The sequence below is a fragment of the Rana temporaria genome, chromosome 3 (genome assembly GCF_905171775.1).
Source record: "Rana temporaria chromosome 3, aRanTem1.1, whole genome shotgun sequence".
Lineage (NCBI taxonomy): Eukaryota > Metazoa > Chordata > Amphibia > Anura > Ranidae > Rana > Rana temporaria.
The window spans coordinates 135,289,522-135,307,706 of NC_053491.1; the positions used below are offsets into that span (position 1 = coordinate 135,289,522).

Genomic DNA, 18,185 nt, shown 5'->3' on the forward strand with positions numbered 1-18,185 from the left:
AGGACCCGATTGGCAGAGAGGAGAAGCGATCGTAATGGCTGCTGAGGAGGAGACCCAGGGGGAAGCCGCCGAAGCTGCCCGCAACCTAGGTGGGGTAAGTGCGGGGCTGGTGGGCGGACAAGCGAGCGATTGGGGAGGTTGGTGGGTGGTTTGCCGATTGACGGGGGGGGTTTGACTGACGGACCGACCAACAGAACAGGGGGGGGGGTTTGGCCGACCGAAAGGGGGTTATGGTGGGATGGGTGGTTTGTTTGTTGCCCCCCCCCCCAAAAAAAATGGAGCACCAGCCGCCTGTATAAGAGCTAGATATGCTGCAAGCCCCTAGAGCTATACCTGCAGCATCCTCTAACAACCTGCTTTATGGCAAAATACCTGGCTATTCTGACAGACAAAGCTTTAGATCATATTTATGGGCCTTTAAAATATGCAGGTTCAGGAGCATGTGACAAGTTCTTTACACAACCTAAAAGTGTTTGAGCTTTGCCTGTCAAAACAGCCTGACATAAATGCAGAAGATGCTGCATGTATGTACAGGTTCTTTATAAATGGGAGGGTAATATCTGAAGTATATATCAAGGCAAAATAAAAATAAAATATGTATCTCAGCAATAAATTAACATTTCCCTGTGTTTTATCTCTTTAACCGCTTGCCCCCCACCCACAGTACATTTACTGCGCATGGGCGACAGCTGCAAGCTAGGCAACATAACAGTACATGTTCCAGGTTTGTGACATGCATGCGTGCACCCCCTGCTGAACCGTGTCACAATTGGACACAGCATAAGTTTGTCAGCAGGTTACAGACAATGATTATGGCTGTACACCTGCTGATCGGCGGTGGCTTATCACAGCACACAGAACTCTGTACAAAAACAGCGATCTGACTGTTTTCTCTCCCTGAAAATGGTGAAAAAGCAGACAGATCTGTTAGTGTAAGCTGCACACATTACACAAATTACACTTGTTAGGCACGCAGTTAACCCCTTGATTGCCCCCTTGGTGTTAACCCCTTCCAAGCCAGTGACATTAGTACAGTGTACAGTATTATCACTGATCACTGTATTAATGTCACTAGCGATGTCAATGTTAGTTAGTGTTCCTTCCAGACAGTGTCAGTTAGAGCCAAATTGCCTTCCACACTATCACAATCACACTATAAGTTGCTGATCACCACCATTACTAGTATAGTGTCTGTACTGAGAAGTATGATCACTAACAGATCTATACTGGTGTCGCCAATAGCAAAGGGAGAGCTGTGGGAGAAGAGATCAGAGCATAGTGATCAGGTGCACAGCAAGTCGAATGGGAAGCATGGTGAGAATTGGTCTAAATTATGGCCTACCAGGCCGGGGGCGTGCGTGCCACGCGGAGTTCCTGGTTCCGGGACCATGTTGGTCCGGAACATTTGAGCTGTGGCAGGGAACCCAGTGGTCGACCCGGTGGTGGTTTCCCAATCCTGAAGATCCCAAGCGGTATAGGTGTTCGGTGGGGAGTCCATCTGAGGAGAGCCAATAAGAGGCTGGCGATCCAATAGGGTCTCGACAATCCACCGGGGATCGAGGTATCCGGACACTGGGAGGCTGGTCACCTGTCAGTCGGTACCTGAAAGCAACTTGAAGGAGATCCTGGCGTAATTCTACCAAAGAGGTTTATCTCCGTAACCACAATCAGGAAGGCCTGTGGCAGAGGTTTCTCACTGAATCCATTCCAGGAGGGTCTGTGGCAGAGACGTATTCCAAAATGTTCCAGTTCATTCCAGGAGGGTCTGTGGCAGAGACTTTTCCTTAAAGGTTCGAGCGATACTCTGGCTGCCAGGTCAGTGAGAGAGGCCTGTCCAGGTACGCTATTCCCACTCAAGCAAGAGCAAGAGTGGCGCAAGAAGTGTTACACGTGGGAGCAGGATTGTTTCCCTATTGCTACGCCTGAATTTGCTATTCTCCTTCTTCTTTCAACTCTACCTTCTTCACCACAAGTTTTATTGTTTTTACCCGGTTGGGTAATAAAGAGCACAGCAAAAGACACCTGTTGCGGACATTCCTTTACTTCTGCTATATGCACCATACACCCCTAGGAATTCGGAGAGCCACGAGGTAAATGTGCCACCCAAAACAAACCAGCAGCTCCTCCGGGGGTAGTGCTATACAGACATGTCTGTAGTCCATATCAGGAGAGCAGCCTAGGTGACAACCACGGCTCCCTCCATAGGTACAGTGGAATAGTGGCATGTACATCCAAAGGCAGGAAGTGTGTTTTCTGCTTGTTTATAAGGTGAAAATAAAGCAAAATAATCTTGAAAAGGACTGGTGAGCTGCAATATATTACTTTTTGGTTTTAGGTGTAGATACACTTTACTACTTCATTAACTTCCAACCAGTGTGTTTTGTTAAACTATGAAATAGTAACTGACTTGCCATCCCTTTTACCGATTATTGCGCCTTCTCTAAAACATTCATTTAAAGAAACTCTAAACATCCAAACTGCGTACTCTTTTTTTGAACGGCTATTATAATTATATACATAGGATATTTACAGAGGAATCTATTTCTCCTTTTTTTCAGAACTTAAGGACACGCAGACATCTGAGTATTATTCTATATCACAGAGCCCGCTGGACTACAGGATTTTGTTAATGGATGAAGACCAGGACAGAATCTATGTGGGCAGCAAGGATCATATTCTATCATTGAACATTAACAACATTAGTCATGATCCTCTCAGTGTAAGTCAATAAGATAAGATTGGTTGTATATTTTGGTTTTCTACCTCCTCAACCCACTGCAGGATGTGTTAATTTTCCAGGATATGACACACAAAGTATAAAATACAGGGCACGCTCAATATTAGTATGGATGTGTGGAGGAGGATTTTACAGTTATCTCAGGCATCTTTTTCCTAACTTCCATCTATTATCTATGGCCAGATAAAGGCAAAATACAAAAGCAGTTTTCGAACAATTTCCAACATGTTTGATGAGCAACCACAAAAGCTGTAAGGCTTAATGCAGAACGCATTAAGATAAGAAAAACGTCTGCCTTTACAACTCCTTTAAGCTTTAATTTGTACATAAATATGCCATGTAGAGACGGATTAAGGGAAACCTGTTTATTAAGATCTATTTGCACTACTGGGTTATTTGAAAATTGCCTAATTAGGCCTAATTATACAAAGGTTTAGCTGTTCTTTTATTGAAATACGAGCTAGCTGACCAGTTTCAGTGCTGGTTCACACTGCATTCCTGTTCAAATCACATGCCATTCATTTAATTGGCTCAAATCACACAGCATCCGCACCAAAATCAGGCAGGACCCTCCCCCCCCTTTTTTTTTGCACCATAATCAGATTGCATGGGTGTTCACACCCATGCAATCCGATTTTGCATATACATTTTGTGAACTGATTTTGGGGTGTTGTTATCTTAACATACACACCTGCTGCGGTTTGCATAAACCGGTGCGATTTTAATGCAGAGCAGAAACCGCACAGAATTCACTGCGAATCCTGCACTGCATCAGTGTGAACCCACATTTAGAGCACATTCATGTCTCCTAATCCACATATACATGGCCCTCTTAAAGTGGAGGTTCACCCGGAAATACCACTGTTTACCCTTAGATTCCTGCTCATTTTGTCTAGGGGAATCGGCTATTTGTTTTAAAATCGAAGCTGTACTTACCGTTGTAGAGAGCGATCTTCTCCGCCGCTTCCGGGTATGGGCTGCGGGACTGGGCGTTCCTATTTTGATTGACAGTCTTCCGACAGGCTTCCGACGGTCACATCCATCGCATCACGATTTTCCGAAAGTAGCCGAACGTCGGTGCGCAGGCGCAGTATAGAGCCGCACCGACGTTCGGCTTCTTTTGGCTACTCGTGACGCGATGGATGCGACCGTCGGAAGCCTGTCGGAAGACTGTCAATCAAGAAGGAACGCCCAGTCCCGAAGACCCATACCCGGAAGCGGCGGAGAAGATCGCTCTCTACAACGGTAAGTACTGCTCGGATTTTAAAACAACTAGCCGATTCCCCTAGACAAAATGAGCATCAATATAAGGGTAAAAAAAAATTTATGGGTGAACTCCCACTTTAAGCACCCAATCAAAGCCAAGAAGAAAGTATAAGTAGACTGCAATTAAAAATAAAGCTTAAAGTGAACCTACAACCCAACTACAGACATTCTACGCTGGGCAATCAAAATAAAAAAATGAAAAAACATCTGACAGGTAGGGTTGTTATAATAAAAGAGACTCTATGGCTTTTTTCACACTAGCTTCAGCTTGTATAAAATTAGTGTGAACAGCAAGCTTTTATGATGCTTCGGCAAGCTTTCATCAGTTTTCTCTAAGCATTTACACAGATCTTAATTGGAGTTCTGATGGCCTCTTTAAACAAGTTGCTAGCAGGCTTTCAACAAGATTCAAGTAGTGCTGAAGCCTTCTAGCAGCTTGTTTAAAGTGGCAATCAGTGCTCCCATTGGGATCCGTGTTCAACATTTACAAATTAAAACTGAATGGTATTTTGAAAGCTTCAACGAGATGTTACTAGATATACAATTGATTCTATTGAATTTTAGTGTACCAGATGTGCTTTTCTCTGCATTTTTAGTTTCTGTACTATACTGTACTATGCTCTATATTCAATAAAAACACAATAAAAATAAAGATAAAAAAAGCTTCAACAAACCTTGCCGAGAGCTCTGCAAATGCTTTGTAAAAGCTTGCTGTTCACACTGCTCTTATACAAGCTGAAGCCGTGTGTAAGGCCTCGTACACACGATCGGTTAAACAGAGGACAACGGTCTGATGGACCGTTTTCATCGGTCAAAACCGGTTGTGTGTGGGCCCCATAGGTTATTTAACCATTGGTTAAAAAAAAGCCAACTTGCTTTAAATTTAACGGATGGATTCCTAACCGATAGGTCAAAACCGATCGTTAGTAGGCACAACCATCGGTTAAAAATCCACGCATGCTCAGAATCAAGTCGACGCATGCTTGGAAGCATTGAACTTCGTTTTTTTCAGCACGTCGTTGTGTTTTACGTCACCGCGTTCTGACACAATCGGTTATTTAACCTATGGTGTGTAGGAGTGACGGACCATCAGTCAGCTTCATCAGTTCTGATCGTGTGTACGCAGCTTAACAGGCCTATTGGTCTTTTCCATGTTAAGTCATTCTCCCTGCCCGTCAGTGGTAATGGACACAGCCGTGTATGTGCAACTCAGCATACATTTATAACACTGCTCTGTGCCGTGATGATGTGACTCGCGTGTGCAGGCATAGGAGCAATGTCATTGCCATTCCAGCGGCCAAAAAGATAGAACACGGAAGGAAGACCGGGATAAAAGCAAAGTGCCCATGACCAGCAGGATCACTGACTGGTTGCTGGAGGGCATCGATTGACTGGTAAGTGTGCCATACTGTGCTAATATGTGGTGCATACTAGCACAGTGTGGCATAAACCTCCTGGGAGCCCATGTATCAAAAAAATATAGCAGTCATTTATATTTAAAACAAATCATGAGTTACTTCTTATCGTCTCATGCTGCTCCTCCTTGCCAGAAGCCCCTTCTTTATATTTACCTTTAAGATTAGGAGGCTGGGAGACTTTCAACTGCTGGGAGGGGGATCAGGGGGAGCTATGCTGGTTAAGGACTTCAGTCCTGGTTCACACTTGTGCGATGCTGGAAACCCTGCGATTCAGTGCCTGTTCCCACATCGCACCTGAATCACACACTGGCAAAGTTAAAGACACCCCAAGATTGCAAAAGTGTGAACCCAGCCGCAGTACTTCTGTCATGAACTTTGACAATTCATTTCTCCACATTTTCACGTACAAAGCTCAGACAGGGCTTGTTTAAAAGCTAATTTACCGCTTGCTAAGGATCTGCAAATATTTAAATATCCATATGCTGTTCACAGCTTCACTTTTATTAAAAAGAAAAACACATACAGAGCCATAGCCTAACTAACCAGAGCTTTAATTTTATTTCCAAGCATAGCACTGGCTTTACCACACTGTCTTTTGTCAGTAATCCGGTCTCTGGGAACTCCTTTTGTTTTCGGTAATGAAGCAGAGGTATTCCCACGCACACATCGTTGAATTCTTGCTGTCTCTTACATACAAAAACACTGATATACTAAAGTGTCAAAAAAGTTTCTCATGGTCACTAGCAATGAGCTAATCTGTCCTGGTTAGATGTCAATGGTGATTAGTGCATCTGAACCTGGCGCAAATGGCTTTGAATCTATTGGGGGGGGGGGGGGTCATTTTTCCCATTTCTGCAGCTAATAGGCAAGCCATAAAAAAAATTGGCATAGAACGCCAGGCACTGCCATGGAGGATATGCACCCATACCAACATTTTTTTTTAAATATGTAGCACCAGGCAGGGGTCAAGTCCTGGGGAAAAAAGTGTGGGAACTCCCACCCAAGATCCAATCCCCCACCAAAAAAAATAAAATGATACGCTCATATGCATAATTACTAAACTGCATGTTTTTTTTCGATCCACTGTACCTTAGTAATCCTTTATGGTACTGGCCGCTTCCTGTATATGGATTCATGGGGTGGTGTGCGGGTATTCCGTCACTTCCTCGATGCCGCAATGTCTCCTGGGAGCAATGACAAAAGCCCCCAGGAGACACTACCTAATGAATCCATATACAGGAAGCGGGCAGTAACAAAGGATTACTAAGGTTCGCCTGCCCCTGACAGTGACTCGAGCTGGGCATCGCCGATTAGTGAAGGATTGGCTCGGGCGGCTCGGCTGCTCTCAGCTGCTCTAGTCCTGCAAAGGGAACTGAGTTCCTGCTGTAAAAAAAGTGCAGGAACTCCGTTCATGCACGTTCCCGCAGGACTTGAGCCAGCTCATATTTAGCTCTAGAATAGATTTTTTGTGTTCCTTTTTACAAATAATCTTGGTTTAAAACAGCAGTAACACCCTAATCTGATTCATTTTATTTAGAAAAAAGGGGTTTTGGTGTAGCTTAAAGTGGTTGTAAATCTTTTTTTTTAAATAACAAACAGTGGCCCAATCCGTAACTTCTGGGGTCCCTCGGCTGCTCTCATGGCTCCTCCCCGTATCAGTTAACCCCCTAGGAGAAACGCTCTCCCGGGGGATTACTTGCGGGCGCGCTCTTAAATCATTCATTTGGCGTCCGTAGACATGTGATTGCATGTGATTGGATTTTTTTTGCAAAGTGAAGCTTCACCTCATTTACTAAGCTCTGGAGCAAATGCACTTTGCAGAATCCAACTGCATTTTCACAGTGTACAGTCTTATTTGCGTTTAGTAAATCAACCTAGTGTAAAAGGAAAAAATAGCCTAACTATTACTAAAAGAATGTATGGTTTCATTCACTGCTGATTGCACCGTAACCACACATGTAGAGTAACATGGATCCTCAGCAGTCATCTTCTGGAATTGTTTAAACCATAAGAAAAAAAAACTGTACACATCCTATTGATTCTGATGACTAACTGGCCTCAGCGTTGTCCTCAGATGACTTTGGTTTATTGGGTCAATAGCTTGATATTACTGCCGATATCAAAGGATGTGAAGCAGAATACATTTATGATAATAAACACGGGGCTGCCAGGAAGAAGTCTTTATATATCTTAAATATTACAGGGTAGCACAGTAAATCCAGTAAAAAGGTGAGTAGTATCATGTGTTGTCAAGGTTAGGGACTTGTATAAATACACTTGAGAACTGTATTACACTTATTAAACTAAGATTTAAATTATAAGTTCTCTTTGTATGACATTGGTCATATTTACACAGTTGGTGTGTTATGCAGATAGCACATTATTTATATAGTAGGTGTGTTTTGAAGATATAATATTATCACAGTTTATGCTTTGTAGCCTTAAATTTTCAAGAAGCACTTGAAACGATATAAAAAAGAGTAATCATTTAGAGAGACATAACAATTTTATTATTATAATTTTTTTTTATTAATTTTAAAAAAGTAACCATAACAATACAACACAACCAAAAACCCAGACAATAGAATAAGCAAAAGAAAAGAAAACAATAATGCCACGTACACACGATCGGTTCATCCGATGAAAACGGACCGATGGATTTTTTCTTCAGATATCCGATGAAGCTGACTTTCATCAGTCTTGCCTACACACCATCAGTTAAAAATCTGATCGTGTCCAACGCAGTGACGTAAAACACAACAACATTCAGAGAAAAATGAAGTTCAATGCTTCCAAGCATGCGTCGACTTGATTCTGAGCATACGTGGATTTTTGACCGATGGATTTCCCCACAGACAATCATTTTTTCGATCAGTTTTTGAACCATCAGAAAATTTTAAAGCAGGTTCTATATTTTTTTACCAATGGGAAAAAAACTGATGGGGCCCACACACGATCGGTTCATCCGATGAAAACGGTCCATCGGACAGGGCATAAAAGACCATATGGGTTTCATGGACACCACAAATAAATTGTAGTTACAAACATATACTGAAAGGTGTATCCCCTAGAACACAGGTGTCAAACAAAAGGTCCGCGTGCCGAATCCGGCCCTCCAGGCCATTTCATGCTCCAGCCCTCCTCTGGTCCTACTCAAGACCTTTACTTTCTGCTTTCAAGCAATGCATCCAGCTTCTTCCCAGCAGCAGCATAAGGAAAGGGGGGTGCACTGTGATGTAAGGGAGAGTGGGGGACTCAACTTCTGATGGTGGGGTGGCTCTTGACATCTAATGTAAAGGGGAAGGGAATGCGCTGGACATCTAATGTTACAGATACAACCGGCCCTTTTAAGGGCAATCATAATGCTGATGTGGCCCACAATGACATTGAGCTTGACACTCCTGCTCTAGAAGCTTATCCTTACAGCCATAAATATCCTAATTCTTCCCCAAGAAAGGAAGCAGGTGACATGTGAGAAGTGGAGACATCCCTCTTCTAAGTACTGATACTCTTCTAAGTCTAGGGGTTGCCAGGTTTTTCTACCTAATCCCTGTTCCCCATACTCCACACCCCTGATTCCCATCCTCTAACTCCTCCAACCACCCCTTGCTTCCTGTGTTGGTGAAGTAAGCCAAAAAAAGAAAACCAAAAAACACATAAAACAAAAATCAAATCAATATAATATATAGACTATTTGTGATGATTTAGGGGGAAGTGTCACCCCCGATTCCACCCTTCCCTTGCCACACTGTGTTCCCATATCTGTCCCTTCTTCCCTCCCTCCCTCCCACATTTTTTACCCATTGAGGCCCAATTTGTGCATTTCTATATCTGGGAACAGAGCATATAATGAAAGTTCTCCTTATTGCAAACAGAGATTTATGCAATATATTATACAACCAATAGCAATCATTTACCATTCTGTTTTAGACATAAGTAAGCTGAAACATCGTTTGAGATGTGATACAGATTGGACCAATAAAACCACCCCAATACCATGCATATGTGGGCGTTTTTATTCCCATGTTTAGAGGGCATGTGACCATGAGGCCCAGACCAAACTGGCCAGAAAATTGATCATCTTCTCAAAATGGCTGAGAGGACCCTCATGGGTATTCTACCGTATTCTTAGTGTTTTGGGTTGATATCATTTGTGGTATGTTTGGTATTCACAAATACAGATAAACAAATCTATCTGTAAAGATATAAAGCTAAAATACAGATAAACAGTTAAATGCCAAATTTAAATACATGAATGAGGGCTTTTTTACAGCAAACGTATTTGTATTTCTCTCCATCCATTTGTGAGCAATTCCACACAGTACATCCAGGTGGATGGAATGTCTGTTAAAGTTATAGATGGAATATATATTACATACATAGGAGGAGACTTACTAAAATTGGTGAATCTGGTGCAGCTGCGCACAGTAACCAATCAGCTTCCAGGTTTAAGCCTAGGTTTACATTGATGTGGGTTTCAAACTGGCAATGCAGTCTGACTTCGGAGGTGATTTGACAGACACCTGTGTGGGTTAATGCACAGATGTCTATTCAAATCGCCTCCAAAGGAACTACTTTTGGGAATCGGTGCGGCGCCGCAATGTCAGCGTCGCACCGATTTGGACGGTGCCATTGACATGTCAAATCGGCCCAATGTGAACGTGGGCTGAGGCTGGGTTCACACTACTACACTACTTTCATCCTACTTTGCTCTGCTACATTGGTCCTACATTTATCCTACATTGGTCCTACATCCATCCTACTTTCATGAACAGGATACTACTTTGGTCCGACTTTAATGATATTCAATGGGCCTGAAGTAGGATCAATGTAGGATCAAAAGTAGTACAGGGAGCATTTTCAAAGTCGGACTGACTTGTGTAGGACGCTACAAGACGCTCTCATAGGGAAACATTGAACACAGAGCAAAGTAGGATGAAAGTAGTGTAGTAGTGTGAACCCAGCCTCACTGTCAAAGCTTAATTTAACAAGCTGAAGTTAGAAGCTGATTGGTTACTATGCACAGCTGCACCAGATTCTGTGTGCATCCGTTTTAGTAAATCTCCCCCATAATATTCTGTTCCCCCATCATTGTCCCGTCTGTTGACGGGACAATGAAAGAGCAGAAAGAGGCTGATGAGGCAAGCTGTCTGTTTACCCATCTCTCCTATCAGCATGCTATTTGTAGGCATATTTGTATGCCACACACCTGATTTCACGATTTCTCAGCATTCAATGGCACAAGCTTGTATTTCATCCTATGTTGTATTGATTCTAACTTTGCTGTTGAACATCTGCTAGCCATTTCTTTTTTTTTTGTATTTAATTGCTGTTTTTAGCACTAAGGTTAAGCTTACATTGGACATATTAAAATACATACCAATCACATTTTACAACAATTCAGGGTGTCTACATTAATATAAAGATAGAAAGAATCCTGTGATGAAGAATATTAGTATTTTTAACTTACCGGCTGTAAAAATAATATACTGGTCATACTAAAGTGAATTAATGTATCTATGCTGTTATTAAATATTATTATATCTATCTTCTTTTTCTTTTTCAACTAGGTTTTCTGGCCGGCTACACCACACAAAGTTGAAGAGTGCAAGATGGCTGGCAAGGATCCCACAGTAAGTCATTGAGGAGAATGCTTGCGCTCTGAGTCAGGTTAAGGTCTTTGCAGCCAGAGGGAAAAAAAACAATAAAATGAAGGGTGTAGCTCCTACTAGATATCCTCCGTGGAATGATGGCATTACTGCATGCATTTGCAAATGGACCTGTTAAATTTAAAATCATTGCTTACAAATATTACTGTGTAATAATGTGTATTTACTAAACTAAACTAAAGCAGATGGAGTTTGTTAATTTTTTAACAAATTTCCAAAACATATTCCAGTAAAATGTACTTTGTTTATTCAAAATATTTATTTTGTATTTATGTTAGCTCATACTATTTTGCCTGGTTTTACACATTTTCTTTTAATTTTATTTCACATAAAACCTTTTATTTCAAGTAGTATTTAAAGAGGAACAAAAATGTTTTCCTTCCTCTCATGACCTTATTTTTGAAAGTTGTTCAGGATGTCTTCCTATGGAGTTGGAATATTTTGATATGGATGGAAGCAAGATAAACTGTAGATCTTTCATGCGCTTTCTAATAGTAAAAACACTTTCAGGCCTCGTACACACGACCAGTTTCCTCGGCAGAATTCAGCTTCCGACCGAGTTTCTGGCTGAATTCTGCCGAGGAAACTGGTCGTGTGTACACTTTCGGCCGAGGAAGCCGACGAGGAGCTCGGCGAGGAAATAGAGAACATGTTCTCTATTTCCTCGTTGTTCTATGGGAGCTCTCGTCCCGCCGAGCTCCTCGGCGGCTTCAGTGCTGAACTGGCCGAGGAACTCGATGTGTTTGGCACGTCGAGTTCCTCGGCCGTGTGTACGAGGCTTCAGACCTCCCTAATACATAGGCACATCATGTTTTTTGTTGGAAAGAATAGCTTGTTTTTAATAAACTTTTACCTCTTTTATTTGGTTCACCTGTGAATAATTGTTAGGAAAAATAAACATGGATGTTTTTTAATGATATGCCAACAAATAACACATTCATTTTACTACATAATGATGTTGATAAAGCTCTAATATTCTTAGAGTAATACAATTTCAATGCTTGGTATTGTTTTATAATTTTGGACTATATCAAACCATGTGATAAGAAAATCGAGCTAGAGATAACAAATTAAAGGGGTTGGAAAGGTAAAAAAAATAACTAAATAGCTTCCTTTACCTTAGTGCAGTCCTCGTTCACTTACCTCAACCATTCAATTTTGCTTTTAAATGTCCTTATTTATTCTGAGAAATCCTCACTTCCTGTTCTTCTGTCTGTAACTCCACACAGTAATGCAAGGCTTTCTCCCTGGTGTGGAGTGTCGTGCTCCCCTGGAATACAGGAGAGTCAGGACACTCTCTACGTTACAGATAGAGAAAGGAGCTGTGTGTTAGTGGGCATCCTGACTCTCCTGTATTCCAGGGGAGGGGTCGAGCACGACACTCCACACCAGGGAGAAAGCCTTTGAAATTGTAGTTCCTGAACAACTGGAGGGCCATAGTTTGAAGACCCATGCTTTATACCCTATATCTCATAAATTGGCTATTTACTCTACTTAAAGCGGAGGTTCACCCAAATAACATGTATATAAGATCATATTCTTTTTACTTCCAACATGTACAGTATGCCCTTTTTCTTTTTTTTTTTTGGCTGTACATACCTTATTATGGCTATTTTCCACCCGGCTTCCGGGTACTCACTCCCGCGGGAGTAGGCGTTCCTATGCTGTGCCGCAATGTCATCTGGGACTTCACCCAGATGATTGATGTCCCCGGATAAGGCCCTCCCCCTATTGCGTAGGCGCGTCACGAGTCACAGAGTTTCCGAAAGTAGCCTAACTGCGAGCCTGCGCACGGACTAGGAGCCGTGTAGAACTGACTGTGCAGGCGCCGTATAGAGCTGACTCGCAGTTCGGCTACTTTCAGAAACTCTGTGACTTGTGACGCGCTTATGCAATAGGGGGGGCCTTATCCGCCGGGAGGAACTTTTTCTCAAGGACGTCAATCATCTGGGCGAAGTCCCAGATGACATTGCGGCACAGCATAGAAACGCCTACTCTCGCGGGAGTGAGTACCCGGAAGCTGGTATGTCATGTCTGTAAATGTAAGTGTGTTACAATGCCTCATGTGATGTGTAGTTCTACAACAGCTGGAGGGCCGTAGTTTGAGGATCCCTGGTATAAAGGAAGCCTACATTTGCTTGCACACCTGCTTCTGGAACAGTAGAGGTGTTAATATGTATTGCTATATGCATATATACCTTCAGCCATATTTAGTTATTGCATGTAGCTAATTATTATGGGCAAATTTTTTGCTTAAAGTGAAATTCCAGCTTACATCTAACTAGCCTTAAAAATGTCCCCTCCCACCTCCTAATACCTATGCTATCTAGCCTGTATAAGAAATACTTTCCTCTCTCGTGACCTGGCTCTCTCGTGACCTGGCTCCAGTGTCAGCCAGCATGGTAGCAGGAGAGTGGAGGAAGCCCTGGCCTCTCTCGTGACCTGGCTCCAGTGTCAGCCAGCATGGTAGCAGGAGAGAGGAGGAAGCCCTGGCATCAGATGGACCAATATAGCCTATGGGTGATGTCACCACTTCAGGCTTTATTAGCCATTGTGAAAGCACTCTCTCCTCTCCCCTGCAGCCACCACTGGCTGGTGACCAGACCAGAGTAACCTGAAAATAGGTAAGCATAATTGGTTAGTATATACCAAGCTGAGCCATGCTTTGTGTGTCTATAGATTCACAACGGCTGGCTCAGGAGTTCACCCGCATGGGGGCCCCCTAAGCAGTTGGCTTGCTGAGGGATCATTCGTTAGAAGAAAGAGGCGAGAGTGCTAGCAGATAGGTACAACTTTTTTTTTCTTTTACATTAAAAAATCTATCCTTTAGAATAAGAAAAAAGTTGCAAACAGATTTTCATTTTAACTGTTGCCTCAATCTACTACAGTTGAAACCTGTTCCAGAACATAAATGTTGCCTGTTATAGTTTATGTCTGCATGACAAAGCTCTGGAAGTCCCCAACAATTCCATTCCTCTAGTTTCAGAATATTACCTGTTTGTTTTAGGAACTAGTTTATGAATAGCCTTTAAGAGTACAATATATTTATTATCTCACAGCTGGTGATCTTGTGTTCCTTAACATTCCATTTTTTATTTGGTGTTTTTATGACACCTCTCTGAAACAGTTAATTGTCTGCATATTATATTAACATTAAATGGCCAGATAATTACTCCATAAACTACAGAGTTTATCTACCGTGAATTTTTTTATTAATAAATGCTTAAAGGGGTTTTACAAAACTATGAATTGTAAATGTGGCCTCGGTTCTATATGGAGCTTTTAAGTTTTCCCTGTGTTTTATGTGGTTTCCTCTAGGTTACAGGTGTCAAACATGTGCTTCCACATGACATGTGACACCTTTCCTGTGGCCTGTTGAGAATCTTTCTGCCTGTACCTTCCGTGAACAGAATATTTCTTTGGTGGCTGCTGGGAAGGTGCTGCATGGCTTGCAGTTGCAGAGTCTCTCAGGGCAGGTTTTGTGAGTAGAGAACCCAGCATTACACAGGTGATGGGTAGGAATCAGTAGCATGAAATACTGTTACAACTGTCTGCACACCTACCACCTATCAATATTTAGTGTGTATAGTTATATAGTAGGATGCTTGAAAATTATGCCATCATCCCTAATATACTGAATCAAAATAGTCTTCCCTCTATAAATACTATTGCATGGCCACACTCAAAGTAAATATACAGTACAGACCAAAAGTTTGGACAGACCTTCTCATTCAAAGAGTTGTCTTTATTTTCATAACTATGAAAATTGTAGATTCACACTGAAGGCATCAAAACTATGAATTAACACATGTGGAATTATACATAACAAATAATGTTTGAAACAACTGAAAATATATTTCATATTCTAGGTTCTTCAAAGTAGACACCTTTTGCTTTGATTACTGCTTGGCACACTCTTGGCATTCTCTTGATGAGCTTCAAGAGGTAGTCACCTGGCGCAGCACCCCATCACTCTCCTTCTTGGTCAAATAGCCCTTACACAGCCTGGAGGTGTGTTTGGGGTCATTGTCCTGTTGAAAAATAAATGATGGTCCAACTAAACGCAAACCGGATGGAATAGCATGCTGCTGCAAGATGCTGTGGTAGCCATGCTGGTTCAGTATGCCTTCAATTTTGATTAATTCCCCAACAGTGTCACCAGCAAAGCACCCCCACACCATCACACCTCCTCCTCCATGCTTCACGGTGGGAACCAGGCATGTAGAGTCCATCCGTTCACCTTTTCTGCGTCGCACAAAGACACATGGGTTGGAACCAAAGATCTCAAGTTTGGACTCATCAGACCAAAGCACAGATTTCCACTGGTCTAATTACTTGTGTTCTTTAGCCTAAACAAGTCTCTTCTGCTTGTTGCCTTTATTTAGCAGTGGTTTCCTAGCAGATATTCTACCATGAAGGCCTGATTCACACAGTCTCCTCTTAACAGTTCTAGAGATGTGTCTGCTGCAAAAGGTGGCTACTTTGAAGAACCTAGAATATGAAATATATTTTCAGTTGTATAATTCCACATGTGTTAATTCATATAAAAAAATAATGTGTTTTGAAAACAGTGAAAACGGTATGCCAAGTTTGTTTGACGTTACATTCTGGCCTAAGAAGCCAAATAACTCATAACTGTGGTATTTGCATGCAAAACTGTGTAGTTGAGCAGGAAACAACAAGACAGGGTCAGTTCTCATGTGTAAGTCATTGTCGGAATATTGGATTAACATTTTATTTGAAGTGAGTGGTTGAGTTCAAAACAATGAAATGCTTCTTTTACACTGTAAATCAAAGTCACAATTGCATAGCTTATCTTTACAAAAAGTTTTAATAAATGTAAAAAGTACGAATTTAAAGGGTAACTCCACTTTCGTGGGGAACAAAAAATAGCAAACAAAAAAATAAAAATATAGCAATATTATTATATAAATAATATAGCATATACAATTGCAACACAAGTTATATTGTAATTGAATGTTATTACAAATTACCTTTCCTTTCCAATCTGCAGTTCTTTAATTTTCTGTAAAATGCAATGCAATATGGCTACCTGGAGGTGTTCTGTACACAGAATGTGTACAGAACACGCCCCAGATATGTCATTTCCTGCTTGTGTGATTGGCTCATTGATTTTCCCAGAAGTCTGCACTAAGATACAATTTAGATATTTGGCATCCCCTGCAACAAAAATGTCATTTTGGTGAGATACTCCTAATAGGAAATCATGTCTAAAGGGATGCATACCCTGCAATTTTCCTCATTAGAGCTTTGTAGGTGCAGCACCTGATTGATAATTATGGAACCACTCCCATTAGATTTCTTTAGAATAACAAAAGGGAGGAGTTTTCAACAAAGGTATATTTAATCCTCTGGGATGCCCCTTCTTTAGCTCAAACTCTCTGTGCTGCTCCCTCTTGAGCTCAGAAATACTTAGTAGCACCTCAATTCACTAAACATCATCCTCTTTAGTTCAGTCACTGTTCAATGTTAATGTCCAACTATTCATCTTAATGCTTTTTATACACAATTAAATTCTTTAGAAATTTTACTCTCGTTGTCTGCGATGTGACTCTGCAAAAGTCCCATGGGTCATTTTGTTTTCTGTTGTGTGCACACTATTGGGGACTGAGCACTACCTCTACTAATGTCACATCAACTCACTCTTTTTGCTTTTACCATTAATATCTAAAATCCACCCTAATCATTTTGGGCAAGATCTGAGTTGGTTCCCTCATACTGCCCACCACCCATGCAGTTGTACCCAGTAGCTTCAGCTAAACGGTCTCAGGGATCCATTTTCGTGCCTTGAACGTGATCCGGTCTTTTACGGGCAGCCAGTTAAGGGACCTAAGAGAGGGAGAGATTGATTCCCAGGGTTTTTTCCTGTTACAAGTCATGCCGCCTTGTTCTGGATGACTTGTAGACGAGTGATTTGGTATTTTGGGAGTCCGAGGTAAAGGGCGTTTGCATAGTCGAGTCTGGAGTTGATTATCGTTCTCACCACGACTGCTATGTCTTCTTTTGGGATAAAGGGAATGAGTCTTCGTAGCAGACGCAGCAGATGGTGGGATCCGCTGACTACTGAACTTATTTGTGCATCCATTGTCATGTCGGAGTCAAAAGTGACTCCAAGACTTTTGACTTTGGTGCTAGGGGTGATGGTTTGTCCCAAAATGGGCGGGGGTGTCCATGTTGTCGTGGCAAGTCTTTTTCGGTTGGCGTGAAACAGGAGAAGTTCTGTTTTTGAGCCATTGAGTTTAGGATAACTATCTGTCATCCAAATCTCTATCAGAGTAGTGCACTTGCAGGATGTTAGGAAAAGTCCTTCAAGCAGCATCTTTGAGGCGGTTTGGGAACGCTGTATACGCCCTGCCCATTGAAAATAATGTGCAGCTCTTCCAAAGCCCCAGAAAAATGCTTCAGAAGCGCCTCAACACGGCGCTTTTAACCCCTTCTTTGGCCCCTAGCAGGGGTGAAAGAAAGGTGAAAAGTGCCACTTAAACTGCGCTAAAACGCAGCTAAAACACGCGGCAATTTAGTGCTAATGCGACCACAGCTCAGTGTGAAAGTAGCATTAAGGATTTTTACCTAATGCATAAAATGAAAAACCCTATGTGCTGCAGCATCCCCCAGTCCCCTTTATATTTACCTAAGCCTGATCTCGAACCAGCAAGAGCAGCAGGGCCATCCTGTGACAAGGGAATGGGGGGGGTGGGTGGGATGGGGTCAAGCTGCATTGTCTGTGTCAATATATGCAGACAGGGCAGTTGGGGAACGAGCCTACATGAATGTCTCCATAGAAGTGGCTTTCTATGGGGACACTCACTGAAGAGGAGGCACCAGGAGGCACAAAGAGCACCAGCATGGGACCCCAGAGGAAGAGGAGTGGGGCTGCTGTGTGCAATACCATTGCACAGAGCAGGTAAGTATAACATGTTTATTATTTTATAAAAAATATTGAATCTTTAATCGTGGGGAAGGCCTGTTTTCCAATGGAATGAAGGATCGGATAAGTATAAGCTTTCTCCTCACCCCTAGACAAAATGAGCGGTTGGCCCATACAGTGCGGGCAAAACTTTTTTTTGCCGGAGT

General features: G+C 42.1%; 1 protein-coding gene across 1 annotated transcript in view; it reads left to right on the plus strand.

Annotated features, from left to right (window-relative positions):
- The window catches only part of SEMA3C (semaphorin 3C), a 206,612-nt gene that overhangs the window by 122,483 nt on the left and 65,944 nt on the right, over nt 1–18,185 (plus strand). Inside the window, exons 3-4 of the mRNA XM_040343452.1 lie at nt 2,559–2,719; nt 10,992–11,054. Of these exons, the coding sequence (XP_040199386.1) occupies nt 2,559–2,719; nt 10,992–11,054 (224 nt within the window). The remainder of the gene's footprint in view (nt 1–2,558; nt 2,720–10,991; nt 11,055–18,185) is intronic.